The sequence below is a fragment of the Natator depressus genome, chromosome 24 (genome assembly GCF_965152275.1).
Source record: "Natator depressus isolate rNatDep1 chromosome 24, rNatDep2.hap1, whole genome shotgun sequence".
Classification (NCBI taxonomy): Eukaryota; Metazoa; Chordata; order Testudines; family Cheloniidae; genus Natator; species Natator depressus.
The window spans coordinates 5,686,178-5,704,564 of record NC_134257.1 but is presented as its reverse complement, the minus strand read 5'-3'; the positions used below and the strand labels follow the sequence as shown (position 1 = coordinate 5,704,564).

The 18,387-nt window shown below is 53.9% G+C and overlaps 1 protein-coding gene across 5 annotated transcripts in view; it reads right to left on the bottom strand.

The window, feature by feature from the left end:
- ARHGEF2 (Rho/Rac guanine nucleotide exchange factor 2) overlaps nt 1–18,387 on the bottom strand; it is a 133,497-nt gene that overhangs the window by 27,620 nt on the left and 87,490 nt on the right. For 2 of the 5 annotated variants that reach the window (XM_074938292.1, XM_074938294.1), the window contains one exon: nt 13,898–14,048. In XM_074938292.1, coding sequence (XP_074794393.1) covers nt 13,898–14,048 — 151 coding nt within the window. Of the gene's footprint in view, nt 1–13,897; nt 14,049–14,147; nt 14,285–16,463; nt 16,590–18,387 lie in introns of those variants that run through there. The other 3 variants (XM_074938295.1, XM_074938293.1, XM_074938296.1) reach the window with 3 other exon arrangements.

Sequence of the window (18,387 nt, the reverse complement as noted above, 5' to 3'; positions counted from 1 at the left end):
GCATCACTTCCTGTTTTAGGACGTGGGAAATACCGATCACAAGAATCCAGAGAGAGTGCGTGGCGTGCGTGTCTCTCCTCTGGAATGCGCCATCTCCACCGAGCACAAACTGGCTGCTGCCTCCATCAGGCCCCTAGAAAGGGGCAGACACGCAAGAGGGCATCATAAAGGGGGCAGAACTGGCTGCCTGAGAATCTCCACCCCTTTACCCAGGGGTCTTCCCAGCCAGAATGTAACTGGTGTCAGGGCTCTGCCCCTGCCCTGCCCACAGCGTCGGGGGTGTGGGAGGAGTGCACTGTGCTGTAGCTGTCCCTGCTCACCTGGGGGCAGAGCCTGAGTGACAACAGCCCTCGGGCTGCTCTAATTTACACCAGGGCTGGGCAGGGCACTGCACGGCCCCAACATACAGGCAGTGCAAAGAGGGCATCAAGTGGCCTTATGCCCCAAGCCCCAGCATGGGGTAACAGCCCCATGGCCCCACTCCTCCAGCTAGCTACGCCGGCCAGGCGCTGGATAAACTAACCCCAAGTGCAAGCAACACACGCAGGCCAGCAGACGAGCACCCAGGCTCCTGTGCCAGCCAGGTCAGACGCTGCAGTCTGGTGACCAAGAGGAGGAAATGAAGTCATGCTCTGCATTTTTAAGAGGAAAAATATTGTTTTGGAGATTGGTGAGCCAGCTCTTGTGCAACTCAAAAGCGGCGGGGGGGAAAGAGGACAAAACAAGTGAGAAACTCAGCGTTTAGGTGTTCCCACTAGCTAGCCACAGTCCAGATCTATTCCTCACAGCCCATGGCTCTGAACACCACTCAGCCGCGCTCCTCTTTGAAGAGCGGCCGAGGTTCTGTCCTATTAAACGTGAGCAATAGGATCATTGCAGGCCGGCGGGGAGTCTGAGCCTAAAAACAGGTTTATCACCGAGAAGCTGCCAGGGCCCTGTTGTGATTAACTGGCTGATGGGCTCGGGGCCCCGCTGTGTGCACAATCCCTGCCCTGAAGAGTTTACCGTTGGGAATAGGCCAAGGCAGCACCGGCAGAACTGAGGAACTGTGGCCTGGAGCGTTTAATGGATTTGCCCAGAGGAGCCTGTGCTTTAACCCACAGGACCAGCCTTTCTCCCCGGCCTGCAGCTTCTGAGTTGACAGGTACCACCTCCGAAGGGCTCAGCGGTCTGGGCCTCGCAGGATCAAGCCCCAGGCTTTTATCATAGCCAATTTTCCCTTCCACCAGTTACCCCCCGTTTAACACTGAACCACGCGCATAAGGCAACAGTTTTTCCATGTTTCTCTCCGCCTGCAACATACTAAGTTCATTCGTTCATGTTGCCCCCTGGTGGCTGGTCCACAGAGAGGATAAAGGATCTACTTCTACAGCCAGTTAAGGGAGCTCCTGCTTATCTGAAGCAGTAGAGGCCTGGCAGTTCGACTAGCCCCAACTTTCCAGCATGCCATCCAGGGCTGCATGCACAATAGAAAAAGCTCTGTCAACTCCCTTTGGCACAGGGGTGGGACCGGGCACATGGCTTTGCCAGTCAGTGGCCTTTCTACAGGCTGGCTTTAGCAACAACTCGACGCTGCCCGGCCCTCTTGATTCTAGCTCAAACCCGTACAAAGTAGCCAAGAAGGGCAGGTAAAGGCTGGAGACGAAGCAGCTGCCTAGGAGAGACGTTACTTCAGCAAATGAGCGACTGGAGGAGCCAGAGCTGCTCCTTAGACAGATTTGGCAGCTGTTTCAGGAAATGAGCTCAGATCAGCTGTTGCAATGCTGTAATTAGAGCTCTGTACCAAGGACATCTGGGCGTGGCCGGGGGGTGGGGGGGGAGACCTGCTCCAGGGTGTGCTGCCCCTCTGTAGCAAAGGGCACGTCTACACTGCAATTAGACATCCCTGGCTGGCCCGTGCTCGCTAACTTGGGCTCAGGTTTAGCGGCTGTTTAACTGGAGTGAAGACATCAGCCCAAGGTCTGGGACCCTCCCACCTCGCAGGGTCCTAGAGCCCCAGCTCCAACCCTAGCGTCTACACCGCAATTAAACAGCCCCTTCGCTGAGCCAGCTGGCATGGGCCAGATGTGGGTTTCCAGCTGCACTGTAGACATGCCCAGTGATCGTTCTGCCTTGCAGTGAAGTTGCAACAAGCAGCTCCAAAAATTCCTCTGTGGGGAGTGCAGCATCCATTAGAATCTCTAGCCCTTAGACGACACCTTTAAGCAGCCCCTGGGCATCCTGTCACCGCCCCCCCCATGATTGCAGTCACCTCTGGGGAGGAGCACAGCAGCTGTTTCACAGCACACAGGGTCGACATGCCGCAGTTTAGCATGGGGGAGTGAAAAATGCTACCTACGATTTGAGAAGAAGAATGTAACGGGCTAGAGGACAGGAAAGCTGGGCTAAGAGCCCTATGTTGTGAGAGGCAGCAGGGATTCATTGTGCAGGGATGTGACTGTGACTTGCTAAGTGTACGTGCAGTGCCTAGCGGAAGAGGTTCCTGATGTTAATTAGGGCCTCCGTGTGCTACTGTAATACAAACAACAGGGCACACATGGCTTAGTCTCACTCCACATTTCCAACACAGTCAGGTCTGCAGACTCGAGCAGAAGACAATTTCTCAGTTCCCATTAGGGGTGTGTGTTTGTGCAATCTATTAGAGGATCTTTATTACTAAGGATTACGCAAGAGGCAGAAGGAAGCTAGCAGGGTTTTCATATCCCAGCACAAAGCATTTTAATACAATGGCACCTGCAGGGAACCTGCTTTGCTCTGGAAATCCACAAGACAGGAGCCCGCAATGGCCTTTCCCTGCAAAGTCACTTTCCAGCCTCTAACATTAAATTGCGCTTGAACGGCCCTGTAAAAAAGCCAGAACAAACAGGGCTTGCCAACCAGAGGGGTGCTTGGAGAAAAGCAATGGTGAAGCATCCTGAATTAGCTACCAGCAGGGTGCAACTGCTCTGGGGAAAACATCATATGGCAAAGATGATAAGCAGAGCCCAGGAACAACTGCTCTTCCGGAGGGGAACTTGCAGAGATGAGGCAGCAGATCTAAACCTCAGTTACTACAGAAAGGGAAGCCGCGTGTTCTACAGACAGAAGAGGGAGTGGGGGCAGCATGTGGGCTGGAAAGTCAAGCCAGGCGTGAACAAGGACCAGCTTTTCTCTGTCTGTACAGCCCCTAGCACCCTAGCGTCTTGATCCACAGCCGACGCACTACTACAATGCAAGTCAGCCAACTGCCGGTATTCACCACCATGGGGAGCTGGCCTAGAAAGGGAAGTAAAAGTGGTACTCTCGCAAACCCCGCCCACAACCTAAGCTCCACCCACTCATGACACCATAGGGAGGTGACAGCCCAGCAGTGAAATACAGTAGTTGACAAGAGCGGCACCATGTAGACTGGCAGAGTTCCTGCCCCGCTCTGAATGGATGCAGGATAAAGTCCAGACTCTCTCCCATCCCCCTGCAAGTCTGGCTTTTAAATGATAATTCAGCCTCACCTATCTCCCTCGCTTGGTCTTTCCCAGGGTTTCCCCTGGAGGACCCTTCTGTCCCAGACCCTAGCTCTCTCTGACCCCTAAGAAGGGTTGGGGCCTCTCTGATGTCCCAGCTGGAGCTAACCGAACCCCCTTGCTAGGCTGCAGAGCAAATATGCTACCAAGATGAACAGGGCCGTTCACAGCCCTCCGAGCTGCTGTTTCAGGCTGTCTGCAGACCCAGGCAGACGTCACTGCGTCAGTTACACTGGGTCACACGACGGTTAGAGAGTTAATGGAAGCTTCCCGCAGTCCGACCCTCTCTACGCTTCTCTTTGCTCTCCCCACCTCCCTCACGGAGGGCAAACGTTCCAAGGAGCCTTGGCCCCCAGCTCACACAGAGAGAGATCCAACTAGTTCACCAACACCTCCGCCAAATGGTGGTGTGAAAAAGGAACTTGTGTTCAGAGGCAGCTCCCCCCCCCACACACACACACACGCGCACGGGCGGGGGCACTCTCCTCGCTGCGTCGAGCTGAGGAATGGATCTCAGTGGTTTCCTGAGGAATGAGGATGTTGAAACCATTTGCAAAACTAAAATGAAACCCCTTCGCGAGATGCTGATTTGGGTCTGGGTGGGGCATGACACTGCAGAATTGAACTAATACCACAGAGTCACCTCGCGAGAGCCAGAATCGAGGGAGGACCCCTGCCTGCAGAGGGAGAATGGCTCGTCTCACAGGTCCCCTCTTTGTAACCGAACAGCCTGGGTAATCGGTAGCCGTGTTCTTCCTGCAAACAGCCCTGCTCCCCGAACATCGGATTAGTTACCCCCCTAGGGCCCAGAGCTCTCAGCTTTCTGGACAATCTCTTCTGGGCAGGACCCTGCCCCAGCACTGCTTTACTGCAGGAGTGTGAGGAGACACGCCCGCAGATAATCAGTCACAACGTATGAAGGACTCGAGCACCCTGGGCATGGTCCAGGGTCCATTCCCCCTCCCGGGAAAAAGGGATCAATTTCAGCAACATCAGAGGAGTCACATATTAGCCATGGTTGAACCCTCACATGGTTGAACCTGTCACACAGCTGTTACTCACACGGATGTGAGTAGCCTAGTGGTTAGAGCACTAGACCGGGACACCCAGATTCTATTCCCCATTCTGCCACTGGCCCTGGGAGTGACTGTGGGCAAGTCAGTTACCTGCTCTGTGCCTCAGTTTCCCCATGATCCTAACCCCCTTTGTAAAGCAGTCTCGGATCTGTGGCTGAAAAGAGCTAGGGGTCATTGCAACAGGCTTGCAAACAGTTACTTCAGGCAGCCAACGCTGAAGGCGGAATCTATACCAGTTTCACCCAAATTGGACGTGTGGACACACATTTAGTTTACACTAGTTCCTGATCGACTTAAATAAATCCAGTTTAAATGGACGTCAGAGCATCTACCCAGAGGTTTGCACTTGTTCACTGGTTTAAAATCACATCTCGGGTTAAACTGGTGCAACTGTCTCATGTAGGCAAACCCCCACCAGGAAATGCAGAAAAACACACCGCTGTGCAGAATGGGAAGCAGAGTCCTGTGGGCTGTATAGAGGCTGGGATTGGCTCAGTTTCCATTGGTTTCCCATAAGATCTGGGGGCCTTCCTCCCTCAGCCCCTTGAATCACTCTTGCAGGGATTTTAAAACTGGAATCTGACCAGGACACTAGATCCGACATCCCTTCCGTTGCAAAAAGCACCAGGCAACACAACCACTGAGCAGCCCAGAACCGTGCTTCGACGGCCAGGCCGGTGTCAACCTTTCAAGGAGGATGGTGGTAAATTGGACAAGGTTCAGAGCAGAGCCACAAGAATGATTAAAGGGTTAGAAAACAGGCCTTACAGCAATAAACTCTATTTATGCTTAAGAAAGACGGTGAAGGGGTGATGTGATCAGTCTACAAAGGGGAGGGTAACTGAGCACTGGAACAATTTACCAAGGGTCTTGGTGGATTCTCCATCACGGACCATTTTTAAAGCAAGGTTGCATGTTTTCCTGAAGGATCTGCTCTAGGAATTGTTTTGGGGAAGTTCTCTGGCCTGTGTCATCCAGGAGATCAGGCTAGATCAGCGGTTCTCAAACTGTGGGTCGTGACCCCGTTTTAATGGGGTTACCAGGGCTAGCCTTAGACTTTCTGGGGTATGGGCTGAAGCCTGATCCCCACTGCCCGGGGATGAAGCTGAAGCCTGAGGGCTTCAGTCCTGAGTGGCAGGGTTACGATTACAGGCCCCCCGCCTGGGGCTGAAGAACCCCTGGCCTAGATGATCACAATGGACCCTTCTGGCCTTGGAATCTATGAAGCTACACCTCATCCCAGAGGTTGACACTTCTCTTCCACACAGCTGGGCATGGATGGCACCACGACCTGATACGTGGGCATCACTTCCTGCAGCATTGCTCACTCGACACAGGTCTCCTGTCCCAGTACCAGCCAAGCCTGATCCTATGTAGCAAGATCTAATGAAACCACAACTGGGGGAGAAGATGAACCACCAGCAGCCTGGAGGTCAGGGATAGGAACGTTACCCTAGATGCCGTGGGCCAGATGCTACGCTGGCATAGCTACATGAAAGAAGTCGAGGGACTTATCATGGCTTCACACCAGCTGAGGATCTGAAGCCCAATTACGGAATCAGGAATTTTCTGCGTATGCGGGAAAAGGCAGAGTCTGGAGAACACAATCAAGCAGTTTCGCGAGACAATGCCCAGGCTGGCCCCCCGGGGCTGTTCACTTCCATAAATACAATGAGATCAAAGCAGGGGAAACGGTGACCCGACTGCAGCCCAGCTGGGAAATAACATTTAGCCGGCCACTGGGAGAGGGAGTCTGACCAGAGATAAGGGGGAGGAAACCTGCATCCCAGATTTTCCAAAGGGGGTTTCGCAAAAAGAAAAGGAGGACTTGTGGCACCTTAGAGACTAACAAATTTATTTGAGCATGAGCTTTCGTCATCCGATGAAGTGAGCTGTAGCTCACGAAAGCTTATGCTCAAATAAATTTGTTAGTCTCTAAGGTGCCACAAGTCCTCCTTTTCTTTTTGCAAATACAGACTAACACGGCTGCTACTCTGAAACCTGTCAAAGGGGGTTTGAGATTTTGGGTGCCCACCTTGAGATGTCCCAAGTTGGCTAGATTTTCGGAGAACTGGTGCCCAGCGCTTCCTTGGGGAAGTCACTTCCCTTCCCTGTGCCTCAGTTTCCCCAACTGTAAGATGGGGATCACGATCCTAAAATGCATTGAGATCTACTGATGAAAAGCATCAAAGAGGAGGTAGGGGCTGTGATGTGCTTTCAGCTCCAAGCAGAATGGGCCTGTAGACACCACCCCAGTCCAGGCACCCAAAAGCCATAAAATTAAATGCAAAGACGGTCCCTCATCACGCACCAGGAGAGGAGGAAGGATGGCAGAAAACACCACACGCCAGCCCTTCTCATCCCATCTGCTGTAGCCGGAGCTGCTGCCAGCACTTCAGCCCACGTGGAACAGGCAATATTGATCGGGAACGGCCTTGAGCGGTGACGCGGGTTTCGCTGCCTACGCGGGGGACAGTCTCCTCTCTCAGTGCCTAGAAACGCACAAGCCAGGTTGGCAGGATCTGCCCATTGAACCGCACCCACTGAAATGCCACCGTCTTCCATGGGAACCACACAGCAGCTCAGTAAGAGGAAGGGTGGGCTATTGGTTAAGGCGGTGGGTTGGGACTCAGGAGATCTCTGGGCCTCAGTTCTCCCATCTGTGAAACGGGAAGAAGAATCCTCTGTCTGTCTTGTCTATTTCGACTCTCAGCTCTTTGGGGTAGGGTCTGTCGCTCACTGTGCACGTACAGCACCTAGCACCAGGAGGCCCTGCTCTCAGTTGGGGCCTCTAAGCTCTACTCGAAATACAAACAATCGTCATCAGACTCGCGGGCCACGCAGCGCAGTCTCCTGGGCCCAACAGTGACCAGCCTGCCACTTCGGAGGAAGAGGCAAGAATCCTGATCCTCCGCGATAACCTGCCCCTGGGGAACATTTCTTCCTGATCCTATCAGAGGTTGCTCTGTGCCCTGAAGCATGAGGGTTTATGGCCCTGCTTGCTTATAGCCATGTGTCCGTAGCATCCACAGCTGTCTCTTCCCGGTCCATATACACGGGCCGACCCAGCTAGGGGAGAGCAAGTTGCAGTCTCTCCTACCAGCAGTAGCAGAATCAAGGGAATGCCAAGCACACTTCTATTGCTGTGCTGGGACACCCAGCCAGTTTGGCAGAGCCGGTGGCTCGTCACGCGACCTGTGACTCTTGTAAACACAGGCCGCTCCACGATCGTGTTTCCAGCCAAGCCACTTTTCTGATTGTCAGGCAACAGCTCTGCAATGCGATGGACACAGGCAGGTGCTAAGGGGTTGACAGAGAGCAGACCTTCCCCTCCCTGTGCCATGGGGCCAGGATCCTGGGGCAGTGCGGGGAACGAGAAATCTGTTTCTCTTCCCACGGGTGAGATCCTCTCTGAAGGGCGACAAAAGCTGTTTACCCCAGAGCTGGCAGCTGCTTTGCAGACAGATGTTGCAGACACAAGGCCCCGATTGAGCCCGCGGCCACGGCAGCTGTTGAGAACCAGCATGCCGTCTAGGGTGGGAACAGCTGCGACCGTGGGACTCTGGAGGGGATTCGGGGAGTGGCCCCCACCCGGCCAAAACTGAAGTCACCAGCCCTTCTCCCAGGGGGCTAGTTCAGCTCCTATTTTATAACAAGGCTGCCATCTCAGGGCATTGGCGGTGCATACAGACCGTGCCGTGCCGTAGGATCTCGGCGCAGAGCCAATCGGACCTCAGCCCCGTGGCCAATCCCAGTCTAGATTCAGCTCCCAAGTCGCCTCTTCCCTTCCCACCCGGCCCGGTTGGGTGTTGCTCCCATTAGGCCTGGTGTCCGGGAGACAGTTGCACCAGTTTAAACCCCAGCGTGAATTTAAACTGAGGCACCAGGGAACTTGCTGCTAGAAGCTGCTGCAGACAGCAGTCTGCATTGGGATGGCTGCCACCTGGCCGTACAGCCCTCTCGCTCTTTGTCTGTACCCCTCATTGCAGCCTTGGGGATGCGGGGAGCAGACAGGCGGTCCCGGCTCCACCCGTCACGGCCGGGGCAGACTAGACTGGCGGAGGTACAGACACATAATATACAAGATGCCCAATGACCGGACATTGGATGGACTCCAGCAATGGATGGGAACGAGAGAGAAAGTTTGTTTATTAACCGCCACAAGGTCTCTGACCAACCCGGAGGAGGGGGAGCCGGTATCTGCCAACATTCCTGCCCAGCCACATGGCTGCAGCCTGTCTGCTCTTTCTTGGCACAGAGGAGCTGGATCTGTACTGGGACGGTTATAAATTAACCTGGTGTGGGTGAGGATTTAAAACAAGACCCGGAATCCGGCCCTTGGTGGTAACGGCAGCGCGGGCTAGTGGGGAAGGTGCTGGGTTGGGAGTCGGGGTTCTCAGCTCTGCCGCTGACCTGCTCCGGGACCTTGGGAGAGTCACTTTTCCCTCTTTGCGCCTCCCCCCGCTTTGTCTGCCTCATCTATTTACACCTTCCGCTTCGGGGCAGGGGGACGGTCTCTCAGCGTCTAGCAGAGCAAGGGCTTGATCTCGGCTGGGTCCTCTAGGCACTATCATGGCCATCAAGGGATAGGATTTTCCAAAGGAACCTCGGGGCTTTCGGCACCCAGCTCCCCCTGAAATGCAAACCCTCGGCTCAGACCCACCAAGCTCGTTTCCCGTAGGGCAAGGCAAGCACATACGGTAACCGGCTCCCTGGGCAGCAGAAAGCGCCAATGCCCCACATGGCCCCCTTTAACCCTTTCGGGTCAGGGCTAATCTGCATCAGCAGGACAGCGATGGGGAAGCCACTGCTCCGGGGGGGGGGGGGGGGGGACAGCCAGACAGAGGGCGTCAATCTGTGGCCAGCCCTGATTTCGCTTCGGGGCTGGGGGGGGGAAGAGAAGCCGAGTGGGAGTCACACCTGAAAGCAGAGCAGGGAGGGATTCCTCCCACAGGGTGACTCAGTGCGTTATCCCCAGGGAAGCCGTTCCATCTCCTCCCCCGCCCGCACGCCGGAGAACCAGACAGGAAATGAACAACTTTCCGTACATCTGTACCGTTCAGCTGGCAGCCAGGAGGGAATACCGGCAGCGCTCTCGCCTCCTCCGCACTAAGCCCCGTGAGACTGCAGGGCCGGTGAGCCTCAGGTACCCTGTGCAAAGCCAGGTAACTCTCGAGACAGCAGCACCCGGGGGCGGCAGATTATAGGGACGGACAGCGCTGGGGGCTGGGCATGGGATCTCCTTATATACCATGCACATGGATTCTCAGAGACAAGCCCAGGTCGCCAATGGCTTCCTCTTCCAGAGCACCTGGTAGCCCGTTCTCTGTACTGTGGTCGCACCAGTCATGGACCAGGACCCCCACGGCGCTCAGTGCTGTACAAACAGAACAAAGAGACAGTCCCTGCCACAAAGGGGTTCTGAACCACGAATAGACTTCTTTCCAGGCACACCTACAATAATGATCCGGAGCTTGTATTACGCCCCTTCACCATCTTCCATCCCAACGCACCACAGTGACGGCATTGCTCACCACCGAAGTGCGTCCACCTCTGGGGCGCAATGCGGTAGTGGTTTAGCAGCCACACAGCAACATCCTGGGGTGCGTTCGGACAGGAAGAAAGCATCCGATTGACACTGCAGGGCAGAGGAGGGAACGCTGGAGTCAGATGAACGGAATGAGCCGAGCTAGAATCTGGGACTAGCATCTCTTCTCTTGTGTAGAGGAACCTTTAATCATCAGCCTAAGTTTTAACATCTCCTTAAAAAAAAAAAATAAATGGAGCAAGATCCAAACACAAGCAAGCAGTAGCTCTGCATGCAACAGCTGCCCATATACCACAGTGATGGGCAGCAGTATTAAACTCTAAAATAGGTTAACTTATATAGGATGGCCCACGGGATCCCAGCAGGCTGCAAAGACATCCCGGGTGTGTCACATATGGGTTTCCCTGGACCATGGTAATCCGCTTTTCTTACCAAGCAGGCCGAGCAAGCCCTAACCTCAAACTCACTCAGCTTCAATCCTGCAGCAGCAGGAAGGAAACACGCAGGGCTGATGCAATAGCTAGTTGCCCCCGTGGCATGCCACGAGCCTCCCATCAGAAAGAGACAGCAGAGAGCCAAACCACAAAACCCTTGGACAACCCATCTGCATACAGAGCGCACCCTCTTACTCTATAGCCAAGATGCGCACACACAAGATCTGAACTCCTGCAGACACATTAGCCTGTACCCTATACCACAAAAATAAACGCAAGGGCAGAACCCTACCCTCAGACCTGCCTGGGTGTAGCCCCACGCCCTGAACGGAGCAGATCAGACCATAGGGTCGGCGGCGGGACTCCAAGTCACGAGCACATCCACCGTGCCAAACCCGGTTCTCCCAGGCTGCACACGAGGGATGGGATGCTCCTGACCAACTTCCCCACCCAAAGAAAGGCACCCCCCAGCCGTCTAGGGTTTAGCATCTCTGTTCAAAGGGCTGGAGAGAAGGGCAAAGGGGAAAGCAGAGTCTAGCCACCAAGCCCAGAGACTGAAAAAGAGAGAATTCGATATTTAAACAGCCTGATTAGTGAGTCAATGGGAGACAGCACCACTGGGAACAACCCTGCATCTCCAGTGAACTATGTCTCTCTTATTTCTCATTCACCTAAATCCTTCAAGAACACCTGCAGCAACCTTAGTGGGCAATCACCCCCATTTCACAGCATCAGCCAGGCAGCAGGTGGGGATTTCCCACCATGCATTGCACAGTCCTCTGATGCAGGTATTGGCAACGGGACCCCAGGCTGAAATAACGCGCCCCACCCCCCATACAGGCAATCCCTGAGCAGCTTTCGAAAATGGGACTTTGGCTTTGAAGTCATGTCGTTGCTTTTGAAAATTGTACCCAGCGGATACAGAGATCCGGATGGTGGAAACACCGAGGACGCATTCCTAGGTAGGAACTAGGCGTGAGAGGTGAAGTTAAGGGAAGAACGCGGGCAGGTTTCCTAATAATCAGCCTAACAGGGAGATCACCCAGCTGTGGAAAGTTCCCCCAAGGGGGGCATGATAGCTCCATCGCTCAGGGTCTTTACAACTAGCCTGGCCAAACACATATTTATCTGGCTCCCACCACCAGAGTATCCGAGCATCTCCCCATCTTTAATGTATTTATCCTCTCCTTATGGGGCAAGGCAGAGCTATTATCCCCATTGTACAGATGGCAAAACTGAGGCACAGAGCAGCTAAATGACTTGCCCAAGGTCGCACAGAGAGTCTGTGGCAGAGCAGGGAATTGCATGCAGGTCTCCCAAGTCCCAGGCTAGTATCCTAACCACTGGACCACACTTCCTTGGCAAAGAGCATGTGCTGGAGGGAACAATCCCGCCCTGGCTGGAAGCTGGATTGGGCGTGCTGAGGAATTCTGCTTTCCTGAGAGAAAGAAGCACTTTTAAACTCAATGAGGAAGAAACTTCAGCTTCTGAATGAAACCTCTGCTCCCCCTCGCCATAAGCCACGAGCAACCCGCCCGCTGATATCGAAAGGCATCGTGTTAACAAGACACAGCGAGGAGATAGAATTTCATTCTCACTCCCGGCCACAGCTGGGATTTGCCTGTTGGCTGGAGTCCGGGCAGGGCCTGTACGCACAGAGCCACAAGCTTTATTTATAAGCCATCCCATACACGAATTTAGCTCAGGGACTGATCCTTTGAAAAGCAACGAAACCCAGCCGGAATCCAGAGCAGGCAAAACCCACCCCCAGCCATAGGACCCCCTCCGGCTCATCCACAGCCCTCTGGCCTGACCACACATGCAGGCACTAGGCTGTCCTTGAGGATTTGGAGAACAAGCAGTTGCACGATCCTTCGACTGAACTTAGAGTCAGGTCCCCAGCTGGTGTCTATCAAAGCAGATCCACTGGAGTCAATGGGCCAGACCCCCCGTGGGTGCGTATCAGTTTCATGCCAGTGACTCCACGGAGCCATGTCTACACTAGCAGCGTGTTACTGGTACAGCTGTCCTGGAGTACTCTACTGGGAACGTAGTCTTCAGGTGGACACAACCGTGCAACACCTTTAGCTTTGTAGGAGGTCTAGTGAAACCACCTCCCGTGAGCGAACAGTTACACTGGTAAAAGCACAGCCAGGATCACTGAGTCTACACGGGGTGCTTATGCCGGCACAGCTCTGTCCCTCGGGCATCACCTCCTCACCCCCCCTGACAGACACAGCTGGGCCGGCCACAGCTGTCGTGTAGACGTAACTGACATCGCCCAGGCTTTCTCCTGGAGAAAATCTCACCCTAGAGCAAAGATTTTCACATGCTGCATCTCGCACCTCCCCCGCGCGGCCGATCAAAACGAAAAATCGACTAACAGAGCAGAACCAGGGAGCTTCCCCCAGCTATTCACATATCAGGAGCGATTCTGGCGTAAAGAACAGCGCTAGGTCCCCATAACACAGAGAGCACAGGACATACTCAATTGATGGGGCAATGCCATGAACTGGAGTAGTTAACGCACCAAACCCTCCTAGAGCTAGATCAGGACCATGTGTACAACTAAGGTGCATATAAGAAGGTAATGCAGTTCAACCGAGCAGTATCCATCACAGTCTGTCTCCTCGGTGCCCTAAAATCTCTCTCCCGTCCTGCACCGTGAATCCCACTGACCACCACTGATCTCTTGTGCAAGCTGCACACTTGTCTACAGGCTACGTGGGACTTTACGGCCCCCCCATGGACGGCACACTCCTGCATCCAGATATAGGTGTGTACACACAGAAATGCCCTCTTTCATTCTAACACCGATTCTCTTGCTCTCCATCAACCCAGTTACAGCCTTTCATGGGTAGTAGCCAGGGGCGTGTCAAGCCAGCCACCTCCTGCTGCGGGAAGGAGGGTTTTACTCTCCCTCAGGAGTGGATCGTGTTTTCCCTGCTCCGGGGCGGCTCGTGATGCAGTGGGATGGGCAGGAGGTTGCAATCGAGTTGTGGGGGCTGAGATAGAGAAGCTGGACGGGAGGGTGATGTGGGGGGAAGGGGGCAGACAGCGGAGATAGAGGAGATAATGAGGCTTGATATGGGGAGGCAGGAGAGGCCTGGGGAGCTGGAGGTAGGAAGGAGGAGACAGGGATGAATGAAGCAGAGACTCGGGGTGACAGCGGGCAGAGACAGAGCAGCACCTGGAAGACGTGGATGGGAACATGGGTAGGTGAGAGGAGCTGGTGGGTCAATGAGGAGGCGGACGCGCGTGGCAGGTGCAGATGGATAAGGGGGGAGCAGGGGGGTCAGGGCTGGAGAACAAGTCGCTCGCTGACGCGCGGCTACTCACTGGGGCAGATGAGCGCCTCCTTGGCCGTGATGCTCTTGTTGCAGGCAAAGCACATGGTCATGCCCGAGACGGTGATGGTGGTGAAGAGGTGCCCGTTGGTGTAGCGGGCGTCCTTCTCCTTGCCCTCTTTCATCTTCTCTTTCTCTTTGTTCTGTTGGCCGACAGAGAGAGAGAGAGTTAAAGCCCCAGCTCCGCAGAGGGGGACCCCCGCCCGCCCGAGAACGGGACGACCCCCCGAGAAGCCTCTCACCCGGGAGGCCCTCCCTACAGCGTGCGCCTTCCCGACAGTCCCTCCCTCAGCCAGTCGCTTTGCGTTCCAGCTCATGGTGCCAACCGAGGGGATCCAGGTATTAAACCCAGCCCGTGCTCCAGGAAGATCGGTCGATGCTGCAAATAGATGCGGGGAAGGGGTTTTATTGGGTCACCAGACCCCAGCTGATGTCACATCCAGCAGGACAGTCACACCAGGATGGGGTGAAAGAGGGGGTGGGACGGGGGGGGCTAGAAAGCCAGCCAGATCCACGTGAATCCACGGCACGGCGATCCTAGGAGGGAGAAAGTGCATGGAGTAGAATGGGAGAAGACACCCAGTTATTTCAAATCCCCTGTACTTCCCTGTTTCCGATAACCATGACAACCGTGTGTCTGCTTAAGAAATACACCCCCACCCCCACCCCGCCATGGATGCCTCACGCCATAGAGCAGCACAGAACCGGGTGTGATGGAACAGCCCAAGGGAAGATATACACCCGTTATTCCTGTAGAACGGAGGGGCCGAGTTACCCTGTGTAAAATGGGGCAGGAGGAATTGGATTTGGATGCTCAACAAAGAAAGGACCCCCCCACACAAAAACAACCAAACACTGTGCAATGAGTCTCCTAGTGATGCTTTAAAGATTTATCTGGTGCCTTTCATATCCCACAGGGTCCCCAGGCAGGGTGCTCCTGAAATGCAGCCACCTCTGGGGTGGAAGACAGAAGCCAATCATTACTCAGGGTAAATGGACATCTCAGTGTGGGCTGTGAAAAAGCATCCGGAGCTTTCAGACTCAGCCAAGAGACCACAGACAGTCCGTTGTATGGGTCACATTTTATCTGCCCAACCAAGGGCTGAGCTGACCCCACAGAGATTCAGACAGGCGGCATTTCAAACCCGACACTTATGCCGCAAAGCTAGTCAGCAAAGCCTTCCATTACTGCAGTGTTCAGGCCAGGACTCTCAAAGACGGCATGTGACAACACTGGGCAGCACAGATGGGGAGCCAGAGAGAGCCAGAGGGTCTGTCTGCGTCCCGCAGTCCCACTAAAAAAAAAACAAACCCATCAATCCTCCTTCACACGGCGAGTCTCATCTTACACGCATTTAACATGTGCAAATGCAGCTTTGTGCGGTCAGCAAAAACAAAAAAAGAAGAAAAAAACAACAATTTAAATCCTGTACCTGTAGTGTGGGCGATTCCGCCCGCCATGACGCTCAATGTAATTTTGACTGTACGCGATTTTCGCTTTACACGTTGACTGCGGAACGTCACCGCAGTGTAAGAGGAGACTCGCCTGTACTAATTATACCAGAGACCTGGGCCTTCTCTACCACGCACGCACGGGACGCTACAGCCTGCAGGCAAAACGACTCACGGCCCCTGAGATGGCCAGTGGCCAAGCTGGGCATAGAATCCAGGAATCCTGACTCCCAGCCCCCTGCTCTAGCCACTAGACCACAGTCCCTCCCCAGAGCTAGGAACAGAACCCAGGAGTCCTGACTCCCAGGTCCGCTGCTGCTGTGCATTCAAGCACTGGCTTAAAGTTTTCACTCCTACTCCCCGGAGTTCAGTTTCGATACAGGTGATGAATTTAGTGATTTTTCCTGAATCCGGGTGCCATTTTATTTGAACTGAACCAGGCATCTCCACCCTTGCCGCAACACCCACCCCGGCCTTCGCGTGTGTGGCCTGGAGGTTTGAAGAACACAAACCCTACAAAGATTTGCCATGGGGTAAGGATCTAGCCCCCGTCGCTGGACTGGCAACAGGCAGCAGGTTGTCATGGCACCCTCCTTTCAGAAAGAGGAAGTCAGCTGGTCACTTCCTGTTGCAAAGTTCTGAGTAATCCTAATCCTGGCTATTTCTGACTTTGAGTTAGCTTCACTTCACGTGTCTTGGTGAGAGAAAACAGACTGTGTCGTCCCCCCACCCCCAAAGCTGCAAATTATTTATTTTACAGAAGCACCTAGAGCCTCCAGTGAGAGCCGGGACCCATGGTACTAGGTGCTGTACAGATTCACGGCAAGCAACAATCCAAAGGGTTGAGAGTTTAAAGAGACAAGACAGAAAGGGCAGGAGGAGAAACTGAGGCACAGAAAGGGGAAGTGACTTGTCCAGGGCTGCCCATCAGGTCAGTGGCAGAGCGGAGAATAGAACCCCGGTCTCCTAACTCCGAACCCAGGGCCCTAATCTCTAAACTATGCTGCCTACTATAATGCTGGTCTTTTGTCACTAATGCCGGTCTAATTTAGATTCCCAAATAGGCAGGGAACTGCTCTTGTGTGTCCATAACACGCCCCACATACCAGCAGCTCTCTGTAGAAGAGGAGGGAGATTTTGCCTTTACAGAGCACCTTTCACTCAAGGATCTCAAAGCACTGGAAGAGACGCTTATCAGCAAGCTGGGCGACGGATCAGACTCTGAGCAGAACCTGCAGGAGGACAGAATCCCAAGCAATCACTGACCTCTCCTTCTCCTAAACTCTTCAAGCATCAGCATTCACCTCTGATCCAAGCGGTGGCGTTGTCCAAAGTAACAGGGCTCAGCAAAGGATATTTTGCACCAAACAGACCTCACCCAGCAGAGCCCAAATACAGAGCCAGAATAGCTTCAAAGTGGGGACCAGCCCACCACAATTCTAAACTTCCAGTAGGATCATTGTTTGGAAAGTGTTTCCATCCCCTAATAATTCCCTGCAGCCCCGCATCCTGTCTCCAAACCTCTATCAAATCCACCATGGTGCAGGAATGCAAGAGTCTTAAAAATAGCAGGCCAGATCCTCCGCTGGAGTAAACTGGAGCTACACTGATTTACACCAGCTAAGGATGTGGCTCACCCCCCTCGGCAAATAGGCAGCCAACTCAACCAGCTTGGCCAGCGGGTTAATGCAAGCTGCACAGTCTCTTAGCACCCTCTGATCTGGCAAGATAGCAATCGGCAGAGAGAAGAGCTTAAAATTGACAATTTCGGAGTGAAATTGACAAGATCAGAGAGCAGGAGCCTTGTTGCTTTCAATCCCACAGGCAGGAACAGAAGGTTGGTGGGTGACTTGGCTCTAACCATTTAAAATCTCACCCCCTCTGTTGCTCAGGCTTCCCGAGAATCCGGGAGGGGAGGTGCCCCAAAGGAATCAGCAGATGAATTTTCTACTCATTTCTGCCGCTGACAATATGGGGGCATCAAGCTCTCACCCTTCAGGGCACGGGCCTTCTCCTGCAGGGGTCAGGAAGGAATTTCTGACCCAACTCCCATGCAAAATTAAGATCACGGTAAGGATGTGCTGCCTTCCTCCAAGGCATCGGGTACTGGAGTAAGACAGACCAGTGGGCTCACCGGATACCCAACATCCTAGAGCAAAGGAAGAGCGTATGCAGGGGTATGCAGAGTGGTGAAGTCTGACCCACAGGGTTTAATCGTTAAAAGTCTTCCCCATTTAAAGGAGATTATAAAGCCAGAAGTGGGGGTGGAGAGGAGGAAGAGGCATCCAACCCTGGGAGCCCACGAGCGCCATTTTCACTGTATACAGAAACACACACACACACCCCCGCACACACACAAACACAGAAATGTGTATACAGCTGCTCTTCTGTAATACAAGCCACAGATAGAGCCACTCGGTCCCCTCCCCTGTTGCTGGATTCAGTTCTGCTTTGTGTTCCCCAAGACACTGATTTGATAAGCCCAGCAACGGAGGGGTCACGGTTGCTGGAAATTAGGCATTTTCCTGACAGCTCTCCTCCGATAAACAGATGGTGTTTCCTTCTCCTAGCCAGGTTAGTCCCTCGGGGGGATGGGAAATGAAGAGCACAGCTTAGATTATCAGACAGAATGGGGGTCATAAACCCTGTACTTCTCCCGCCTTCCAACTACCATTCAGACACAGCAACTGACTGACCGCCAGACTCACCGATGGTGCGAAGAGCAGCTGAGATGACACAGAGGAATCACACCTATTTACCCGACCTTGCTCTGGTCCAGCAGAGCTGACAACCTGGGTGCCGGGAGGAGAGAAGGGGCAGGTAGCCCAGCACGAGTTTTTGGCTGAGGTGAAGAGGGGAAAATGGACTAGATCTTGTCCCTGCAGCAGGGCTGACTCAATCCACTTGGTTCCCCACCCACCATCCATCCATATTCAACTCCGTCTCTTGCATATACACCCCCCAACACGCACTGTGCCCCCTTCAGAGATTGCCATTGGATACAAACACCGGGGCCAAGGCAGACAGCTA